The sequence below is a fragment of the Lygodium microphyllum genome, chromosome 1 (assembly GCF_053477565.2).
Source record: "Lygodium microphyllum isolate KBCC chromosome 1, Lygodium_microphyllum_v1.1.10, whole genome shotgun sequence".
Classification (NCBI taxonomy): domain Eukaryota; kingdom Viridiplantae; phylum Streptophyta; class Polypodiopsida; order Schizaeales; family Lygodiaceae; genus Lygodium; species Lygodium microphyllum.
Window position 1 is genome coordinate 142,463,891 of NC_141135.1, and position 21,283 is coordinate 142,485,173.

General features: G+C 41.7%; 1 protein-coding gene across 2 annotated transcripts in view; it reads right to left on the reverse strand.

The window, feature by feature from the left end:
* The window catches only part of SEC6, a 103,919-nt gene that overhangs the window by 45,231 nt on the left and 37,405 nt on the right, over positions 1-21,283 (reverse strand). For both annotated transcript variants that reach the window (XM_087682188.1, XM_087682194.1), the window contains exons 6-12: positions 18,404-18,483; positions 18,197-18,289; positions 17,516-17,542; positions 13,128-13,229; positions 12,797-12,953; positions 12,576-12,620; positions 12,400-12,455 (exon numbers count right to left, since the gene is read on the reverse strand). In XM_087682188.1, the coding sequence (XP_087538314.1) occupies positions 12,400-12,455; positions 12,576-12,620; positions 12,797-12,953; positions 13,128-13,229; positions 17,516-17,542; positions 18,197-18,289; positions 18,404-18,483 (560 nt within the window). The remainder of the gene's footprint in view (positions 1-12,399; positions 12,456-12,575; positions 12,621-12,796; positions 12,954-13,127; positions 13,230-17,515; positions 17,543-18,196; positions 18,290-18,403; positions 18,484-21,283) is intronic.

Genomic DNA, 21,283 nt, shown 5'->3' on the forward strand with positions numbered 1-21,283 from the left:
GAAGACACATTCTGACCAACCAGAATGGAAGTACGCTCAAGACCCACTTGGGAAATCCCCTTCTTACCTTCTCCCGACCATGTTAGGGAAGCATCTCAGAATCAACTTGAGGCTGCTGACGTGAGTGGGGAGAATGGTGTTCCTACATATTCATGTCTGAATCTATAGTTTGCTACAAAACCTTCGGATTTTTGTCACATTCCGAAATGAAATGGCCCAATTGGCCACATCTGAAACAGTGTCTTGCAAAAGTACCCCATTTCAACTCATAAACCAAAATTTGTATTCCTAGAACTTGAAAATGGATTTTGGTCGGGCGAGGTTTTCTTGTGTCCCAAAGCATGCATGCCCTGTTCCGATTGCGGGAAGCCAGCCGAGGCTCTACCAACACCTCGCCTAAGGTTCTCAAGACCAAAGGAAGGAGTCTCCAAAGATACGCAGGGAAATCAACCACCTCCACCCATATAGGGCATGCCTGCCTCAATACCTCCTGAAACTCGGCCATGGGCCTCCAAGGGACCATTTGAACCAACTGCCCATCCAAAAACAAAGGGATGCGCTGCATGATGAAAGATCGCACTTCCGAGGAGCGAAAAAGCACCTCAAAAAACCCCTTAGGATTATCATAAATTTCTTCAACAAGAGGGGCCTGCACATGCCCTAAAGCATCTTCTTGGCACTGTTGCACATTTACAAGCATAGACTGCAGCTAGGTACAAATCCTGGTGATCAAGGGAGACCTTCCTATAAAATAAAGGATGGCTGCCCTCTCATGAAAGGGAGCAATCTGTTGTAGAACCAGTTCCGTTCCCATGACTGCTACTACATGATCCCCTTCCCGAAAAGAGTTAGCTTTACTCTCATTAACATGTACATAATTGGACATAAGATGGTTGGCAGTGGCCAGCATGAACTGAAGAGACCCATCAGGACCTTGACCAGAAGCTTGGACCTCTGGCCGAGGAAAATTTGAGGGGCACAATAGCGGATCTTCAACCGACATCTTCTGACGTTTACTAGTCTCATCCCCTTCTGTCAACTGCTCGGAATTCTCCGCCAAAGAATCACTATCCGAGTCCGGCAGAACTTGGTCTTTCCCATTCCCTAAGCACTGGTCAAGAAAGGCCAAATCGATACCATTTGTCTCCGGCAAATTCTCCATCATTGAACTAGATGTTGAGCACGAGCTGCTTGTCTCCCCTGTTGCAAGCTTGCAAACCACAAGTGTCTCTCTCTCCCTCCCCCCCCCCCCTCTCTCTCTCTCTCTCTCTCTCTCTCTCTCTCTCTCTCTCTCTCTCTCTCTCTCTCGCTCTCTCTCACACACACACATGCAGACTAGTGAGCACTCTGATTTGTGCAAGACGCTGTTACACACTGCCAGATGATGAAACTCTTTCAACCTTCTCAGCACAATAGCGTGTAGAGTGCGGTGCCCAAGGGCAGCAGGACACAGGGCAGATGCTTAGCAGGGCAGCAGATGCAACGTACCTGGACGAGATGCTCTATTTGTCTGACAACGGTCAAGATTAGGGTTTACAGCAAGTCGACGCCTCTGCAGAACTGGCGAACGCGAGCAAGAGGGCCAGAGGATAGCACGACTGTCGACTCTCTCTCTCTCTCTCTCTCTCTCTCTCTCTCTCTCTCTCTCTCTCTCTCTCTCTCTCTCTCTCTCTCTCTCTCTCTCTCTCTCTCTCTCTCTCTCTCTCTCTCTCTCTCTCTCTCTCTCTCTCTCTCTCTCTCTCTCTCTCTCTCTCTCTCTTTGACTATAGCCTGGATTGCCCTACACTTGACCTAAGCCAATCAAAGCTAAACCATGTGATCAAAGCAGACATACTGAAGTTAGATACGGAGAAGACCTGGATCCGACCACCCTCCCCCCATGGCACGAGGATAGCACACTACCAAACCCACTTACTTCAGGTATCTGAGGATGGCTTTATCACCCGACCCAATTACATGGACACACAGCTGCCTCATGGACTACGCACAGTTATTGGTCAAATCCGCACCTCATCCCACCACCTGAGGATTGAGACAGGCAGATGGGAGGGTATACAGACAAAGAAACGCATATGCCCACTATGCGACAGAGAGCCAAAGACAGAGGAACACTACATCTGCCGATGCACTGTATGTTATGATATACGAGGTAGATACCACTGTCTGTTTCGAGAGGGTTTTGGACCCTTGAGACGGATCATGCAGTTTGAGGATCAAAGATGCTTGGGATTCTTCCTCTTGGAGCTCTAGAGGCGCAGAGCAACAATTCTACGGAGGAGGAGGCCCCATAGCTCGGCTCACATAGACAAAGAGCAATCACTGACTTTTTCACTGATACACGACAGAGTATGGCAGATACCACTACTACTGCCACACAGCCTACACGAGTACATCATCATTGGACCTCATCTTCTGTAGATGTCCCTTTGGATAGAGCAGTGGCCCTTAGCCGGTCTAGGCGCCCACATCCACCCGGACAAAGGCCTAGGCATCCACACCACAGACAAATTACAGCCATCATTGAGCGCCACACGAGACAGATGCCGAGACGCCTCAGCCATGCAAAGATACACCTCCTTAGAGGACAAACATCTCATTGATGGAGAGTTTTTCTTTTTCTACTTTCACTTTTAGATCATTGACATGTTTCCCTTTTATAGGACACTATTTCATTTTTTCAGTCTTATAGGCATGTTTTTCATCTTTTCTCGTTCTAGATGAGAAATACACCATCATTGTATGTATTGCTTTGGTCTCATAGGCCACATTGGCCTTTTAGAGACGTTAATATACTCTCTCTCTCTCTCTCTCTCTCTCTCTCTCTCTCTCTCTCTCTCTCGCCCCCTTCCTCCAATAAAGGGTAATTATATTAATTACTAGAAAATTACAAGAATCACAGATGACTAAAAGGACAGCAGAGCAATAGAGGAAACTACGATATGCCATGAGACCAAATCCTCCCGAGCTAGCAGCCTTACATGTTACGCAATACCAAGCTACCAAAGAAGAAGGCCTCTCAATCAAGCAATATGACTTTGAACACCTGAATGGGAGTCCAGAATAAAAGCATTGCCAGTGACCCAGTTATACCAACAACCCCAGAAGCATAGAAAGTGAAACACTATCCATAGCAATGTCTATCCAAGGATGATGTTGCACACATAAGGGCTGTAACAATGCTAACCACAAGGATGTCATATAAAATTTTGACATCCAACAAGATAGCACCACCCAAATGCTTTGGCATAGTAACATGTTGCCATCTTTTTTTTTTCGTAATGGTTGTTATATTTATAAAATACTACACAACAAAAGAGTTACAAAAGTCATGGCAAAGATGCCGAGGAAATTGCCATATGCCAAGGAAGTAAGTCCTCCCGAGGGAGTAAGTCAGAGTGCCAAATGAGATCTATCTGCCAATGCAAGAGACCTTTAAGCCTCGCAATATGTCGCTGAACATTAGAGGCTGAATCAAAAAGAAAAGCATTCCGAATGGTCCAATTGTGCCAGCAGCCCCAGTATAACCGAGAATTTGCATTAAGAACATGCCACCAGGAGCTCCGAATTTGAGTATTACCATGCACAAGCCCGTGATCCTCAAGAAAGTAACGGGCTATAACGACCCATGGGTGATGATCCAAGCACATGGCACGAAAAGAGACCAACGAAGTGCCAGCATATGAGTTTCAGCATCCAAAATAGCCCCACCACCCATGCGTTTGAGGGTACATGCATGCGACCAAGAAATCCATGAAATGCATGTATGCAAGGAGTCCTTCCATAACATGAAACGAATGTACTGAGTAAGAGCATTCAATGTAGTAGTAGTCCAAGGCAGCAATGGCAAGAAATATGTGAGCATTGGCAACATAATTGTCTGAGCCACTTTAAGGCGAACATGGAAGGGCCAAGCCTGCGACTTCCAATACAGAAACTTAGCTACCAGTTTCTGTGAAATCCACTCTAGTAGTTGCTTTGGCCGAACATCAACACCCAAAGGATACCCAAGATACCTGACAATGGAACCACGGGGAACAACCATTCCCTGCCAATCCAATGACTGTAAATTTGACTCCGTGCAACTGAGAATGGATGATTTCAAAGCATTGATATGAAGACCAGAAGCATGACCAAAGAGAGTCCAAACATCTAATGCTTTGCGAAGATTATCCTTGTCCGCACGCAAAATCATAAAGCTGTCATGAGCCAAGGATTGACTAATGAAGTGCTGTCCAAAAGGAAGAGACAATCCAGCCAATTAAGTAGAAGCTGCCATATGAGATAACATCGAAAGAACCGAATGAGTTGCAAGGGCAAAGAAGAGAGGACTCAAAGGCCAACCCTGTCTCACAGAGCGTGCAAGGGCAAATGGCTCGGTAACACCACCATTTAGCATAACTCGCGAAGAAGCCACACCACTAATGGTGTAGATTAAACGAGACATTCGAGTACCAAAGCCCATAGTAGACATAAGTTCTGCAATGAAGGACCAACCTAAATAATCAAAAGCCTTTTCCAGGTCCAATTGAATCAATACCACCTCCTGATTAGAGTGTCTTGCATAGTCAATAGCCATTTGCACATTTAAGATATTATGCGGAATGTTTCGGCCCTTAATGAAACCGTATTGAAGAGGATGCACAATAGCAGGAATATGCTTATGGAGCCGATTCGCCATCACTTTGGAAAAGATTTTATACATCAAACCCATCAAAGAAATTGGTCGCCAATGTTTCAATATTGACAGCAAAGGAACCTTTGAAAGCACTTTGATAAGACCTTCTTTCCATGAGGAAGGCATGAACCCCGTTTCCCAAACCTGTTGAAACATAGCCGTCAATGGTTTCACCAGTTGGGTAGCAAACACCTCAAAGAATTCATTGGTGAGACCATCCCAACCGGGACTTTTATCCTTGGGCAAGTGTAACAAAACATCCATAACCTCCGCCTCACCAATATCTGTCTCCAAAGTAGTTTGCATGTCATGTGGAACCTGAATGCAGACCAAATCATAGAAAACTGAGCATACATGAGTAACTTGGTCAGAAGGTGAAGAAGTAGAACCAAGAAGGTCTAGAAAATAATTCCTGCACATATTCACAATAGTCTGAGGATCAATGACCATTTGACCTTCTGGATCCTGGAGTCTAGTCATATTTTCTCGAGCAGCAGATGCATGTAGAGCTCAAAAGAACTTATGAGTCTGACAAGCACTATCTTGTAAATTCTCAGTCAAATTTTGCAATTTGGCCTGTTGATAAGATTTCAACTGAAACTCTTTGATAAGATCAACCAAACGCATAGCCAATGGCAGCAGAAATACATCATCTAGAGTCTCCACCAGTAGAGAACGAACCAAAGCTAACAAATCCTCCGTTGCTTGTCGACGCCGCCGACACAGAGAGGCATGATGGATCCCATACTGTCGAACAACCCGTTGCACATTAGAGAGCAATCGTTCAAAAGAAGCATTGCCCTCAGAGGAGAAGTCCAATAAAAATCTATCAATCAATTGCTGCATGTAGCCCCAAAAGATTGAATGCTTTAAATAAGACGAATTGAAACGCAAAGGGAGTCTAGCTAGAAATTGCTTAAAAGGTGCAACGGGTTGTGCAAGCATCTCAAGCTGTAGAGGAAAATGGTCCGACAAGGCATACTGCTGCAACACTTTCATTTCCAGCATCTCAGGAAGAAAATCATCATCCTGCATGATGTACATGCGGTCCAACCGTGGCCATGTAGTTATATACTGCGCAAAATAGAAAGTAAACCCTGTAGAAGAAGGGTGTAGCCATGACCAGAGATCTTGCTTAAGTATGGCAAGAGCAAACGCATTCCACACACGACTTTCCGAAGCGTCCATCACCGAATGCTCTGATGTGGACAGTGAAGAATCAACACACATATTAAAATCCCCCATCAAAAAACTACATGTTGCCATCTCTCTCTCTCTCTCTCTCTCTCTCTCTCTCTCTCTCTCTCTCTCTCTCTCTCTCTCGTATGCCTATGTGTGTGTCTATGTATAGATTTTGTTAAATTGGAGGATGTTAAGATGTCAAGGGGCCGTCGGGTTTGCAAACAAAAGCCATATACATAACTAAGAAAACAATCTACTATACCACCACTAACTAGCAAAAAGAGAAAAAGAAGAAGATAAAACCTCAAATCTCTCTTTTTTTTCCCGTAATGGATAAGTTACATTATATCAAATCACATGGGGAATACAAAAGTCATAGCAAAGAAACAGAAGACATTGCCATATGCCAAGGAACCAAATCATCCCCTAGGAACAAAGTTAGCATACTGAATGAGGTCTAACTGCATTGTAGAAGACCCTTGAGATGAGAGATATGTCCTTGGACACTAGAGGCTGAATCAAAAATGGCATTCAGGATGACCTAGTTATCCCAACAGTCCCAATATCTAAATAAATGAAACATCTTCTTCATATGTGGATGTGCAAGAGTGGGAAATTGCACCTTAACAAAGATCCACTCAGAGGAGTACAAAGACGGCCCAATTACTACTCTTGAGATATTAGATAAGAAGGACCAAATTCTTTTGGCCACCAGGCAAGAAATAAATCTATGATGAGAGGATTCCACATTGGTACTGCAAAAGAAACAATTGCCATTCGAGATTCGGCAATTTGAAAGAGCCAAGACCAAGAAAATTCCACCAATCATCACTCTCCAAAGAAAGACTTTACATTTGAAACGGAGTCTTGTCTAGCCAACCTTCCATCATAGCCATTCTCCACCAAGCCCTGGATTTGTGTAGGCCCCAAACAACATTGGCTTTGGTCACTAGCCAATGGTGATCTTTGATCATGAGATGATACACTTGATTAACCGAAGCCTTTTCAAGATTCATCTGTCCTACAAGATCCCGATCCTGCCAAGGACAATCTGAATCAAGGACAGAAAAAAGTTTGCCTACGTTGCAACACCATCAAAATCTGGAAAATAAGCCACAATATCCCTAAGGGATTTGAAAAAGCCTCATGGCTGTGCAAAAAGACATCCACACACTACAACTCATCAAGGTGGCATCAACAACAAAACTTAAATCCAAATGTGCCATGTGATTAAATTTGGATCACTCGTCATGTTTTCCATCTCAAGAAAGAAGTCTTGACATAGCCAAGAATCCCACCTGGAAGGAGTTAGCAGTCAAACGATCCTCCGCTAGGTGCTATTACACCTTTTGCAAAACTAGCTTCCATAAGCATACCAAATGATTCTCTCTCTCTTTTTTCGTAATGAGGGATTATATTATATCAAAAGACTGAAAAGGTACAAAAGTCCCATGAGAAAAGAACACAAAGGAGTACAAAATCCAAGGCAAGGTCACTAAAGAGACCACCCGATGCCAAGGTACTAAATCCTCTATAGACAAAATATCAACGCGTTGAATAAGATCAAGCTCGCAACATGAATTTGGATGTCAGAGGCAGCATAAAAAATGAATGCATTGGGAGTGACCCAAATATGCCAGTAGCCCCAAAATTTGAGAAAGTGAAATAGAATCTTCATGTGGGGTTGCAACAAACCATGATGCTTAGGGTCACCAAGAACCTAATCAAAATGATGCATCCTAGTGCCCACCACAGCGTGCCAAATGTCAGAAAGGAGGAGCCAAATTTTCCGAGCAAAAGGACAGGAGATAGATTGATGATGGGAAGACTCCATTGCAATAGTATAGAAGAAACAATTCCCATTGGAAATACCCTGATGGCGAAGAGCTGAAGCAAGGGGAAAACACCCACCAACATGCACCAAACGAATATCTTATATTTGAATGGCATCTTGTTGTGCGATCCCTCCATCACTGTCAATTTCCACTAGGCTTTAGATTTGTGGAGTCCCCAAAGTGCATCAATGCTTTGATGGTCAACCATGCATGATCTTTGATCATGAGGTGGTAAATTTGATTAATTGAAGAAGAAAGGAGACTCAAGTAGCTTGCAAGATCCCAATCCTGCCAAGGACAATTGGACTCTAGGACAAGAAAAAGTTGGCAGTTGTACAAAAGTTTGGAGATCTTGCCCCAAAGGTAATTGTAGCTATGAGGGACCTAGAAGACTCGTTTGATAGTGGGAAAAGATAAGTGTGTGCCTCAAGACAAGAGAGTGGCATCAGCCACCCATTGAGACCAATCCAAGGCAAGCCATATGATTAAACTTAGGTTTGTCCTCCGATATACCTGAGTTTATCCTCCACAATATAAAACAAAAAAGGCAAGTGAGATCCTTCAAAGCAACATTAGTCCAAGGCAACAATGGGAAAAAGTACATGAGCAAGGGGAGAATAATGGTCTACAGCACATTAAGGCGTACATGAAAGGACAAAGCTTGAGATTTCCAATAAACAAATTTAGCTTCTAATTTTTGTGAGATCCATTTCAATAAGTGTTTGGGCTGCACATCCATACCCAAGGGATAGCCAAGATGCCTCACAATGTCACCTTACAGAACAAACACACCTTGCCATCCCAGATCTGACAAAGTAGAGCCCGTAGAAGCAATAAGGGATGATTTTGCAGCATTAATATGGAGACCCAATGCATGTCCAAACAAATTCCAAATATCCAAAGCTTAGTGAAGATTAGAATCATCCACCTTAAAAATCATTAAGGTGTCATTGGCCAACACATGACCAACAAAGTGTTAGCACAAAGGAAGAGATAAACCATCTAGTTGTCTTGTATCAACAAGATGCGACAACATAGAAAGAATGGGGTGAGTAGCAAGTGCAAAAAGAAGAGGGCTCAAAGGGTAGCCTTGGCGAATTGAACGTAAAGGGATGCATGAATTTCAAAGAATTCATTGTAATACCATCCCAGACCCAACACTTTTAACATGAGGCAAATGCAACAAAACATCCATAACTTCACCATCGCAAATATTAGCCTCCAAGGTATCTTGCATATCCTGTAGAACTTGATGTTTGACCAAGGTACAAAAGATTGCGCAGGTATGAGCAACCTAAGGAGAGCATGCCTATTGCAAACCCAAGAGATTCACAAAGTAGTCCCAACACATACATACAATAGATTGGGGGCCTGTAATCATGTGACTCTCTAAATTCTGCAATCTCGCCATATTCTCCCACAAGGGATGCATGGAAAACTTGAAATTTTTTATGAGTTTCGTAAGAACTATCGCGAAGGCCCTCAGTCAAGTCCCAAAGCTTAGCCTGCTGGTGAGACCGCAATTGAAAACAATGTATAATTTCCAACTTTGCCGATAACAAGGCCAAGAAAGTATCACGCAAAGAATCAAGCAACAGTAGGATGTCCTTTGCAACATGCAAACACTGCCTAGCAAGCAAAGCATGGTAAATCCCATACTGTCTTGCTACTATCTACACATTAAGAAGTAGCCTATTAAACGAGGCCAAGCCTTCCAATGGAAAATCACACAAAACCTTTTCAACAGCTGGCTCATATATCCTTTGAAGATAGCATGACTTAGAAAGGATGAGTTAAAGCACAAGGGCAGCCTACCAAAAGACCCTATAAGGCATCCACATGCTGCCTAATCATATCAAGCTGCAAAGGAAAATGGCCTGGTAAGGCATATCGCAGCAACACTTGCATTTCCAAAATTTCTGGTAAAAAGGAATCTTCATGCATAGCATAGAGATGGTCCAATCGAGACCACATGGTTGAATATTGGACCGAGTGAAATGTAAACCCCAAAGCCGATGGAGAAAGCCTCAACCAAAGATCTTGCTTCAAAACATCCATTGTAAAAATATTCGAAGCCCGGGTTTTTGACGTATCCATCAAAGAATGCTACAAAGTAGACTAGGAAGAGTCAATGCACATGTTAAGGTTGCCCATGCACAAGCCCAATCTACCCAAAAACAAAGAATCATGAAGCTAATTCCACAAGACTTGATGATGCAACAAGGCATTGTGTACATAAAGTCCAACCAGCCACAAAACCTCTCCTCCTTCAAAAACAATTTCCGCCACTATAAAGCCACCATGCACATCATTCTTAATAAGTACTGGCTGAAGTTTCTCATGCACCACTTGAGTAGAGCATTGCTTTGCTACTGGCATAAAAATGGCAGAAACCATCAATCCAAAATGCAACCAGCATCATCATGACTTTTATGCTCAACAGTACACAACACATCCCAACAATTCTCATGCAAAATGCACCACATGTCATGCTACCTTCTGCAAGAACAAATCCCGCAAACATTGCAAGTGGCAATCCGCATGGCTGAAATTAAAATTGGGGACAAGGCTGCTTACACTTCGCTTGAACTTTATCTACCAATGCCTCCAGAATTCCGTCATCCAAGAAATCTGCCAAAACAGCAAAAGCGCTCTGCCCTGGATAAGTAGACTTTGAAGAGGAAGGGCTAGATCCATTCATCGGGGCTGAATGAGGGTAGGTATCTACGATCCCACAAGGTGATGACCTTACTTGTGTGATCAAAGGCAAGGCATGCCAGCGGGTCCTTGGAACATTCAGTAGGCACCTCCCGCTCTACTTGGAGCAAGGGGGGGGGCACACATTTGAAGGAACATTATCAAGAGAAGATACACCCTTCTTTTGCGCATATGTGCACAAGGAGTCTCAGGACTAGAGTGTTGAACCTGTGATGGCCAAACCTCCACGCTTTTGGTTTTTTTCGAATGAACCTCTGTCCAAGCAGGAGTTGATTGATCACATGAGTGCATAGATTGTTTACCCTTATCCATCCTCTATAGAAGGGATTCACTATCTTTTGACCCCTCAGCTAGCATGTCTGCATCCCCCACAGGGGCAGCATTATCCGGACACTCCGACATAAAGTGAGCTAGCTGCCCACAAGAAATGCAGTGGCCTGGAAAGGCACCCAATTTGAGCCGAAAAAGCAATGGACGCATACCAAAGCAGTTTATGCACAGCCAGTTAGGTCTCTTATGGGCTGTGCCCAATAACATACATAATCTGTTCCAATTAGTAGCACCCAAGGTTGGTGGCACTAAAATCGTGCCAATGGCAGCCATGGCATCCTTCAACAAAGGCCAATATACTGCTAGGCAACCTTCAACCTCCACCCAAATGGGACATTCATGCTGAAGCTGACATTGGAAATCTGCCAGGGGCATCCAAGGCACAACATGGACCAAACGATGGTCGAAAGGCAAAGGCAACTTTGCCAGTACAGCATCCAGATGTCAATTGTCAGATAAAGATCTGTCTTCTTTGACACATGCATAGCTACCATTGAGATTCTTTGTAACCCATCCCCTGCTCTTAGCTTCAGTTCATCTGTATTTCAGGCCCTAATTGCTACCCTTGAGACTCCACCCTGGTTCCCTTCTCTCAGCTTCAATTCGTCCATCTGTTTCTCAGCACTTAGATGCAGGTGTGATGCAGGTGTAGCTGCATCCTTACAGTCAACTTAGTCTATTTCGACAATCCTACCAACAGCTTGTTGAGAACTATTCTGGATCATCAACCAAGCAAGCCATGAAGAACCAAAGAGAATTTATCAAATCCATACACTTACAAATAAATTAAATATTGGTTCTCTGGAGGACATCCCTTAATTATATCCACCTCTACTAAAGATGGGGATGCACCCCTATATTCACTCCACCTCCTTTAGATGATAGAGTCCTGATTAATACATCAATGATTGCATCATTGGCTTAGCAGGTGCTACCATGCAAGGTACAGCTGACATGCATTATTGATTCTGTAGAGTACATCCTAAATTATCTCCACCTCTACTAAAGATGGGGATGCACCCTTATATTCACTCCACCTCCTTTAGATGACAGAGTCTGATTAGACTGAAGTTCTTGATAATACGTCAATGATTGCATTATTAGCTTAGCAGGTACTATGATGCTAGAGACTAAGGTTCCAATGAACCTAATTTGAGTTAATAGATAGATCTAGTCTACCCTTTGCTTTAATATCCTCCCACGAAACATGGTTCTACTGTAAGCTCTATGAGTTGAGCTACATTCTCATATATTAATTACAGCCTTCAGTTTTAAAGTTGCAAAGAGCACAAGTTTATACTACAAGCATACACTCATAATGACAAACAAGACAACTCTATAGCACAAACAAGTCAAACACTTGCAAATGTAATAAATATTTTCATAACACGCCATCTATGTAAAACAGGTTAATGAAAGAAGTGCATATAGGAGGAAATGATTTGAAATGCAAAAAATTTTGACCACCTCCAAAAGCCACTCGCTTTCTTATTAATAAAATCTTTGATGGTATTTGCTTTAGTTCATCTTTCAACAAACTCATGAGGCAACTCTACCGCAGTTTTAGGTAGAACAAAATTTTTTTTGTTCATAGTGGATCAGCAAAACGCAAACATTGGAGAAAGCTCAAGTAACTACTTAACACTTCAAGTAAACTACCTCGGAGGAAAGCATGGTGCAACATGGTCATATATATCTGGAAGTTCCCCGGCTATCTGCATCAGCATTATATATGTTGAAGTTATCAATTTTGTAATGTTGCCTTTCCTTTTTCCAGAAACTTTCATGGGGCATGATTATACAAACAAGTGAACATGCTAAATATCATTACTCACCACATTGGCTTCCTCCAATGCAGCAAGAAGATTTTCTTCAACAAGCTGGGGGGCAAAAAGTTTAAATAAACACACAAAAACACAATACTTGCAGTAAGTTGACATACAGTTCAGGCCTGAAGGAAATGCTATAAAGCAGCAATCTTCATGGAAGTACTTTGACGGTAGCTAAAACAGCCACCTAAATGGATGAGACTAAAAGACATATTTGTGATCCTCACATTTGTAAGAAGTAGGTCGAATCGCTTTTCAACAGCTCTTCGGATTTCTTCATAGCATCTGTCTTTATATCCTCGTCCGCCAGCTTTTGATTTCTGCTTGATTTCAAGCTCCGATGCCCTTGGTGGTACTAATCCTTTGCCCATTGCTACAGAGGTCCTGCATTTAAAGTAGGGTACTACATGAAGTGAAAATTCACAAGATTACACAATTTGACATGCTTGAAAACCAAAAAATAGGTTACCAGTGCTACTCCCTTCCTTTTACAAGTCTATCAGCTTATAAACTCACAGCAAAATCAGGGCAACTGAATGAGCACATTTTTAATATTACCTCTTATTCCCCCTTGAACTCAGAGGGTTTGCAATGGAACCTTCCAAGTCAGCAGCCTCCTCTGCCTGTTGCTGATCAAGTATCTCCTGCATCTCGACAACTCTAAAAAGCCCATGTAAGGAATGAACAGTTCAGTTGCACCATAATAGGAAATTGTTACTAAACTCTTTCAGGAAATTAAGAACATACATTCTCCACACATATACGGGATTTTTCTCACCTATGTGGCACATCACTTCTTTTTAGGCCTTCTCTAGGTCATGCATATGCTGGGTGAAGATTCTCATCAGGAACTTATTTGGTTAGAAGAGATAGAACCCAGCAAGGGGAAACGTTTCTCAGGATGTTATTGTGGTCCAAAGGTGGCTTGGAAATCATTGATCCAAGTTGGCGAGCATAGCTTTATTGGAGAATTTCATTGTTATATGTCTTCCTCTCACAAGGAGCCATGAAACAAGCCACTGCTATAAAATTAAAAGCATGACAACCTCCTTGGATTGTCAATAGATAAGAGCCATAAATGTTATGAAGGGTTTTAAAATCAAGTTCACAATTGCCATTCTTCCAGCCTAGATATTGGTTTCTCTTGTCTACACCAGATTGCATAACCACAGTTCAAGAGAAGTGGCATGTCCTTGATCCATGGGATTTCAGACACCTTGTTTCACCTTGAGTCACACAGGTTTTTGGTATTGGCATTATAGACATGCACCAAGAGGAATGGCTACCAGGACTTGACTTTGATATACATATCTTTGCCTTGGACAACCACATTTTTTAATGTTTACACTTAGGCAATTTTTACCTCAGGATTTGTATATACTTTTGTTTATTATATTTGACATGTGCAGCTATCCCACCCCCCACCCCTTTTAGTTTCACGACAGAAAAGCTGTGAACTTTGTCTTATCCTCCATTCCTGCTTATGTTCTTGATTTTCCCTCTTGCCATTATTTCCAACTCTTGGCATCAGAGCCTTCCACCCTCCTCTGCAAGCCTCTTATACAAGGTGCAAACAACATTGATTTGCTGCACAATTCAAGGTGGAAATGGCTCTCTTGTAGATGTTCAAGCTACTACACAAGCTAAGATTCTGCAGTTTGTTTCACACCCAAAAGAAAAAGTTTTGTTGCTAGTGTAGTCTTCTCTATACTCTACATCTCTTTTAATTCTACAATACAATTACAATAGTTATGGCAATCATTCCCGTGTTTGAAGCAAACATATCGCTCATATGCATTGGGGATACTTTGTAGTTGTAGTCTCAGCAATTTTGGTCATGCACTTGAGAAATTGGGATGATTGGAAACAAAGATGTATTCAATGGACTACTTGTTGAGGAAAGCTTGATAGGCTCCACTATCCATTATGGTCATATACAATGCTACATGTTTTGGCAACCAAAGGGCTATTCAATGTTACTACAAGCATTGGGAAGTGTTTGAGTCACCCATTGAGGACAAGCTTGATGGGATCAACTATCCATGGTGGTCCTATAGAATGGTACATGTGTTGGCTACCAAAGGGCTATTGAATGTTACTATAGGCATTGGGAAGTGTCCGAGTCACCCATATTGTTGCTAACTCTAGAGGTACAATAGAGGATGACAAAAGTTCTAGCAATAGAGCTACACCTACTACTATGTCAAATGTACCATCACTCCAAAGCAATCTAAATGGAATAACAGAAGGGATGAACACTCATGCATTATTGGCTCTAACTGGAAAAAAGCGCAACTATGTCATCTATCCTTTAGTGGATTCATACTTAAGTGACTACATGTATATATATTTTACTACTTTTCATATTAGTCTTCTATCATGTTGTGGATGAAGTCTTTTGTGTGGAAGAAGAAGAAGAAGATTTCAGTGTTGCTTCTCCATGTGCTCAAGTCTCCATTACGTGTGTTTGTGCTCTTGTTTGTCTACATCATATTAGATCCATGAATGCATAGAGCTCAATTGAAGGCTGAGGTGAAGGCAATAGAGTGTGAAAGCAAGCAAGGAGTAAGAACTCATGTTGAACTACCAATAAGGCTTGGGATGCACTTACTAATCTCGATAAAGTGTATAATGAGGCACAAGTTGCCTACTAAACATTTGGATTCTAAGAATATTCTAACAAATTTCAAGGATCTTAAGAAGCAGCTTGCTGTAGTTGATGGAATGTAGTTGACAAACACCTTACCCGCCAATATTATGAATGGTATACCTAACTCATTTCAAGGCTTTGCATTTGCATTTAGGCTCATTACAAAGAGCAATCTGATTGACCTCACATTTAATCAGTTGATTTCAAGAATAGCCCATACAAAATTGTGAGGGCACAGGATATTGGGTTTAGACGTAGAAATATCTCATTCTTTCGGTGGTTAGTACCACATAAAGCAATTATGCTAGCAATGACCTCCAATCTATAGCAATGCCCTTAAGTCCACAAACATTGAAAAATCTGGTGAGGCAATCATCCTTAAGCACTAACCTGAAATGAGATGAGCATGACTCCTTTGTCTATCCTCATATCCAAGCTGGGTCTCAATTGTGACCCGTTGCAACCATCCCCTGGTTGGACCACCAATGTAGTCATGTCACAGATCTATCAGACATATCCACTAAGAAACTCAGTAAATAGGGTGGTTCGGGGACTCTGAGGAGGTGGATAGATGCTTTCCTTAGGGCCTAGGATTTTGACACCTTCTTTCACTGTCAACCATGCATGGTTTCGCATTATAGATCTCTTAATTGGTTATTCACTCAGGCCTTGTAATAGGCTTTCACTTTGTTATATGTTTTTCATTTTGAAAATCCCTTACAGGTTATTTTTGTATTTTCCTTGGGATACTTTGTCCCAAGGATACTTTGTCCCAAGGGGATTTATTAATAGAACTTCACTAAACAACAAAATTTGATCAACTAATGAGGCATTTGCTGCAAGTTATAAAAAAGGGCAATGGAAAGGCCTCTTTTGTTGGTGGTTCAAGTCTACTTAGGCTCGGGAAAAACAATACTTAGGGTGATAAGAAGAAGAAACTTTATTGCCACTATAGTAGACATAAAGGTTACATCATCAAAGAATGTCAAAAGTTGAATGCCAAGATGGGGAAAAGAAGCATGGTTTGGTAGCCACTGAAACCAGCCTTAGTGAGATTAAAGGACTGATAACTTAGCAAACACCATCAACTCTAAAGTCAAATTTAGCAAATGAACAACTTAAAACAAAGGAGCTATAATGCTTCCACATAGAAGAAACCACCAATTGGCTCAGACCTTGATGCCCCATGTGGTATTTCTTTAATTCACTGAAGACCTCTTCAAATCAAATTACCAAATCTGAATGCTCACCTGATTAGGGTTTCTGACAGATTAACGCTATTTAATACAACAGTTAAGTCCCTATTTTTCCCCTAAATATTCAGTGCTTGCTCTTCCAAGTCAGTCCAGCGTTACCCTTTTAGCTTTGCCAATTCTCCCTCTCACAAACAGTGACATTTTGCAGGAAAAACTGTCACAATGCTCTCTTAACATGCTTGAATGATTGTTAGGGCTAAGAGTGACTTCTTGAGGAGTGACAATCATACTGTTGATAGGGTTGGTATGATTGTTAGCGCTAAGAGTAGCCCACAATAATAACTTAGCAAACAATCATACCAGGCCTAATGATGATTGCACGGCCTGTACACATACACATTGCATGCATCGCCAAAATCCAACATGCAAGGTTTGCTGCTGCTTGCAGCCCTAAACAGCACCAATCATCAAATCCATCACCAAAAAGAGGAAAGAGAAGAAGAGATTCAGACCCTGTCTAATCTAGAACAGAAAACCCATGCCAGAGGAGATGGCACACAGACGAATAATGAGCAAATTAGAAGCATGCTGTTGTTACTAGTGTTACAAGCTTGCCTTGCTGGTCATGATGCTGCTCCCTACATCCACAATGCTGTCATCTGCGTGACACAGCAAGTCTTAGTGGCTGGGAGGTGGTAAGTTAGAGTTGCTTTTGGAGGAATTGTCCGTATGCATGACAAGGCGGGCAGGGGCATAGTTTCCCCATCTCAGCATTCTCTTGTGTGCCACATGACAATGGCACCTCCCCTTGGATATGATTGAGTGGCCGCTCACATAGACTGCCTGATATTACCTGTTGACACAGGTATGACTGACACCTTGGATGATGGAGGCACACTCAGGAGTGGGGGTGAACATCACACCCCTACTATGTTCTTGATTTACAAAAAGGGAAATCATTTACTTAAAACTCTAGCATATTGAAAGACCTGCTCGAAAAAAACTTCCCGAATTTTGACTTGTTGAAATCTTGGTAACACTGAAAACTTGAAAAAAACTTGAAAATTGCACACTCACATTCAAAAATAAGTAATACATACCTCAAAGCCCGAACAAGTGTTTGAGGACTGCAGTGTGCAAAATAGCTGTCAGCTTAACTGCCTTATAGTTCATTCATAATTAAGAACCACTTCATTTTGAAACCCTATTAAGCAAATTTTAACTCAATGATCAAGCACTCATTAAGTCCCTGATCAACATGAAGTTTGCCAATCATGTAGCGCTTTCTTTTGTGACATCTGCTCTATTGTCCAGAAGCACATACAAAAACAAGGCACAAGAGGGACAAATTTTGTTCACATAAGGTACATACAAAGAGTCAAATTGGGAATGATTAGTGATGGTGCATTAGTAGAATAATCTTCATGGATCAACATCATGCATGAGCAAACATAATTTTTATCATAGCAATTTCATGGATAACCATTCTTTAAGAAAGAAAACCAAAGCAAGGATGCAAAAAATCTGTAGGTTTTTTTTCCTTTTTTTTTCGACAATAGTACATAGAGATAACAACTACCAAACAAGAAACCAAGGTGATGCAGACAGGCAACAAATATCAGTATTTCAAAAGCGTGCAAATAAAGCATATCAAAATTTCATCTGATTGGTTGGCAATGGCTAAAGATATGTAGATGTACCAATTCAAGGCTGTTGTATCTGTTTAACTGGTAGGAAGTTCACCCAAAACTTTAAACAATAATAAGTTTCACACATCATACCTTTCCTTTGATAAGTTAAAAAAGTTGCCAACATGTCCCCAAAGAGTAAGCTCAAACTTTTCTCTTGTTTTGTTGACATCTTCAAAGTACTCACTGACATGATTAAAAAGCAATGCAAAAATTACAGAGAAAGCAATGTGATGTCAGAGCAATAATTTTCACCAAAAGCAATGTAGGAAACAGAATGTGGACTAGTTAGACATGGACCTTAATTTGCTTGCTTCTTCTTTATGTGATGATGCTGTAGCTAGGGCAAATCTTCTTTTCCCCTCAAGGATAGTCAACCTCTGTAATTGTAAACCACTCATAAGAGAAGTATCACCCATGTAAAGTCTAAACTAGCAAACTAGATGACAAGACATGTCCTTTTTGCTAAACAGTCATCATTGCGCAACTAAGTATCAGCTACTCTTTCACCAAAACACAGATAAGCCTGATCAAGTCATGGCCTGCACTTCAGAGAAGAGTTCTACATGAAAGTTCACAGCACAGTCTAGTTTAACAGCTCTTGCCTTGAAACTTCAAAGCCACAAATAAACCTCAACAAGAACAAAAAAGCAGTCCCCCTTACAAAACGGCAGTTTTATACCTGTTAAGGTAGCATACTAGCAAAACACCTCTCTCATAGGGAAAATTATTGATTTCTAGGCTAAAGAGGGGTCCCTAGAAAGCATCATGCTAAAAAATACAGTCATGTTTGCGCCCAAAATCCTAATGATCACCAATGATGCAATTTTTTGACACAAAATTTGGAAAAACTATTGATAGCTATAGAAACACCATTGGAAATATGTAACTAGGCAACAAGTTACCTCTCAAGATAAGGACTTTGTCACCAAATTCACTATCAATTTTAAGTGACATGTTTGAAAAGACACATTGACCATTTAACGATAATTTAAGATCCCGTAAACAAGGTTTTTCCTCTCACCCTAGAGTCATCAAAATTTGATCAGATAGAAACTTTGCATTGGCAAAACATATCAGTTAAATATCTTTTGTTCCCAAGGTTTTGCAATTTCAAAGAGACTCCAGAAATTAAAAAATGGGCATACATATTAGTGCACTCACTACTTTTCACCTCTGTGTCAATTCAGCAAACACAGAGTTGAGAAGGGGAGTGTTCCTCAATCAGGTTTAATTTCTTACCTCCCATCTCTGCTTCTCAACGATTTAAAGCTTGTATTAAAGATCAGAAATTAGTCCAATTTGTGTCCAATTTCAAGCTTCATTTGACAGTTCCTTGTATACAGTAGCTGCTGTCACATACTGACCATTGATCTGACCTACCTGTGAAGTAACCCCCTCTCTAGCTGAGTCAACACAGCCACCTACCCTTTTTCTCACTTGCTCCTGCCTGTGAACTCCTTGCTAGCTAAGTCACCACCACTGCTTGCACTTCTTCCAACTTGCTCACACCTCTCCTGCTCCCACCTAGTTGCTCTCTTTACTCACTTGTGCTTCCCCTACCTCACAATGCACACACCTCCTATACCCTCTGTTATCAGCACATCCATCTCCTAAGTCAAAATACACTCTTCTCCACGCTTCACAGACCACCGAGGCTGGACTCAGACATGAGATCATCATTCAGCTTACCTCCCCCAAGGATGTGAGGAAGTTGGTTAAGAACGGAATTAAGGAGCAGATTCATCTGCCCCACCCCTTGTTGCAATGTCTGAGACATAGGGCAAGAAGCACCTCCTTTAAAATTGCTAGAGGGGTGAGTGTCCGACTTTGCCCGCCGATGTGTTGGTACAGAAAATTATGACTGCTTGAGTAAGCCTCCTCCGACGTGGCATCACCTTGTGCTGATGTAGGACAATAGTCAATGATATACCCTCCTTTATCAGCACATCCATCTCCTAAGCCAAAATACACTCTTCTTCTCCACACTTCACAGACCACTGAGGCTGGACTCAGACATGAGATTATCATTCAGCTTACCTCCCAAGGATACAAGGAAGTTGGTTTAAGGATGGAATTAAGGAGCAGATTTATCTACCCTACCCCTTGTTGCAATGGCTGAGAGGTGGGGCAAGAAGCACCCCCTTTAAAATTGCTAGAGGCGGGTGTGGGTTTCAGCAGCATGAGGTGAGAGAGAGAGAGAGAGAGAGAGAGAGAGCTCTTGCAAGTACACAACAAGCTGAATAGATTGATGTGATAGATGATGATGAAAGAGCAACAGTTAGGGACTCATTATATAGGCCACAGGTTTCCCCCAAAACTCTGACCCTTGTTAAATGCTGGGAGGTGTAAAAGGTGTTCACACCTTTGACACACACACACACACCTAAGGTGTGTTCGCACACATGGGCATGTATAAAACTAACGAACCCACCTTCGGGTCATGGGTGGCTGAACCAGTGACACAAAACACACAAAGAAATCAAAATGTCTCAAAGAGGTAATGTCTAGTCCCATACAATGATTGTGGAAAAGGAGATACATAAGTGAGAGAGGTGCAACATGGGATGACATGGTCTACCAAGAAGCTCAAGGACTTGAAGTAAGGCACGTTTCAAAGGTGTGTGTTCATGGCTCAAAGGTTTCAAATGCCAATGTGGCTCAAAGGCACTCCAGACATGACCAAAGGTCAAATACATGGCTAAGGCTTTCAAGATCAAACTCAAAGGTCATGCATAAAGTGGTTACAAACCCCCCTTAAAATAGAACTCCTAATAGAATCATAAAAGGAACGTACAAATCTTTTTGGATCAAAATCCGAGCAAAGTATCCCACACAATAAATAGATGTGTTTCGAAAGGTCTTAACACATGCATTGGCATGGTTAGTGTCTAATTCCAAAACACATTATTTATTTGTCTATTTATGATTTAATTCAAAACGCATATTGATAGGGTTCATCATTGCCAAGAGACAATGACGAAATAGATACATTAAGGGCCTTGTTAGAAGGATAGGTGACTTGTCAAGGTGACTATCAGATAAGGTAGTAGCAGCAACACATTGGGCATGTTACTTGTCTTGCTACTTGTATTTCTCCTTGTAGTATTGGTCAACAGTGTGACCAACACGCTTGCAATATCGACACTTGGGCAGTTTTTTCTTGGTGTAGAAGGCTAC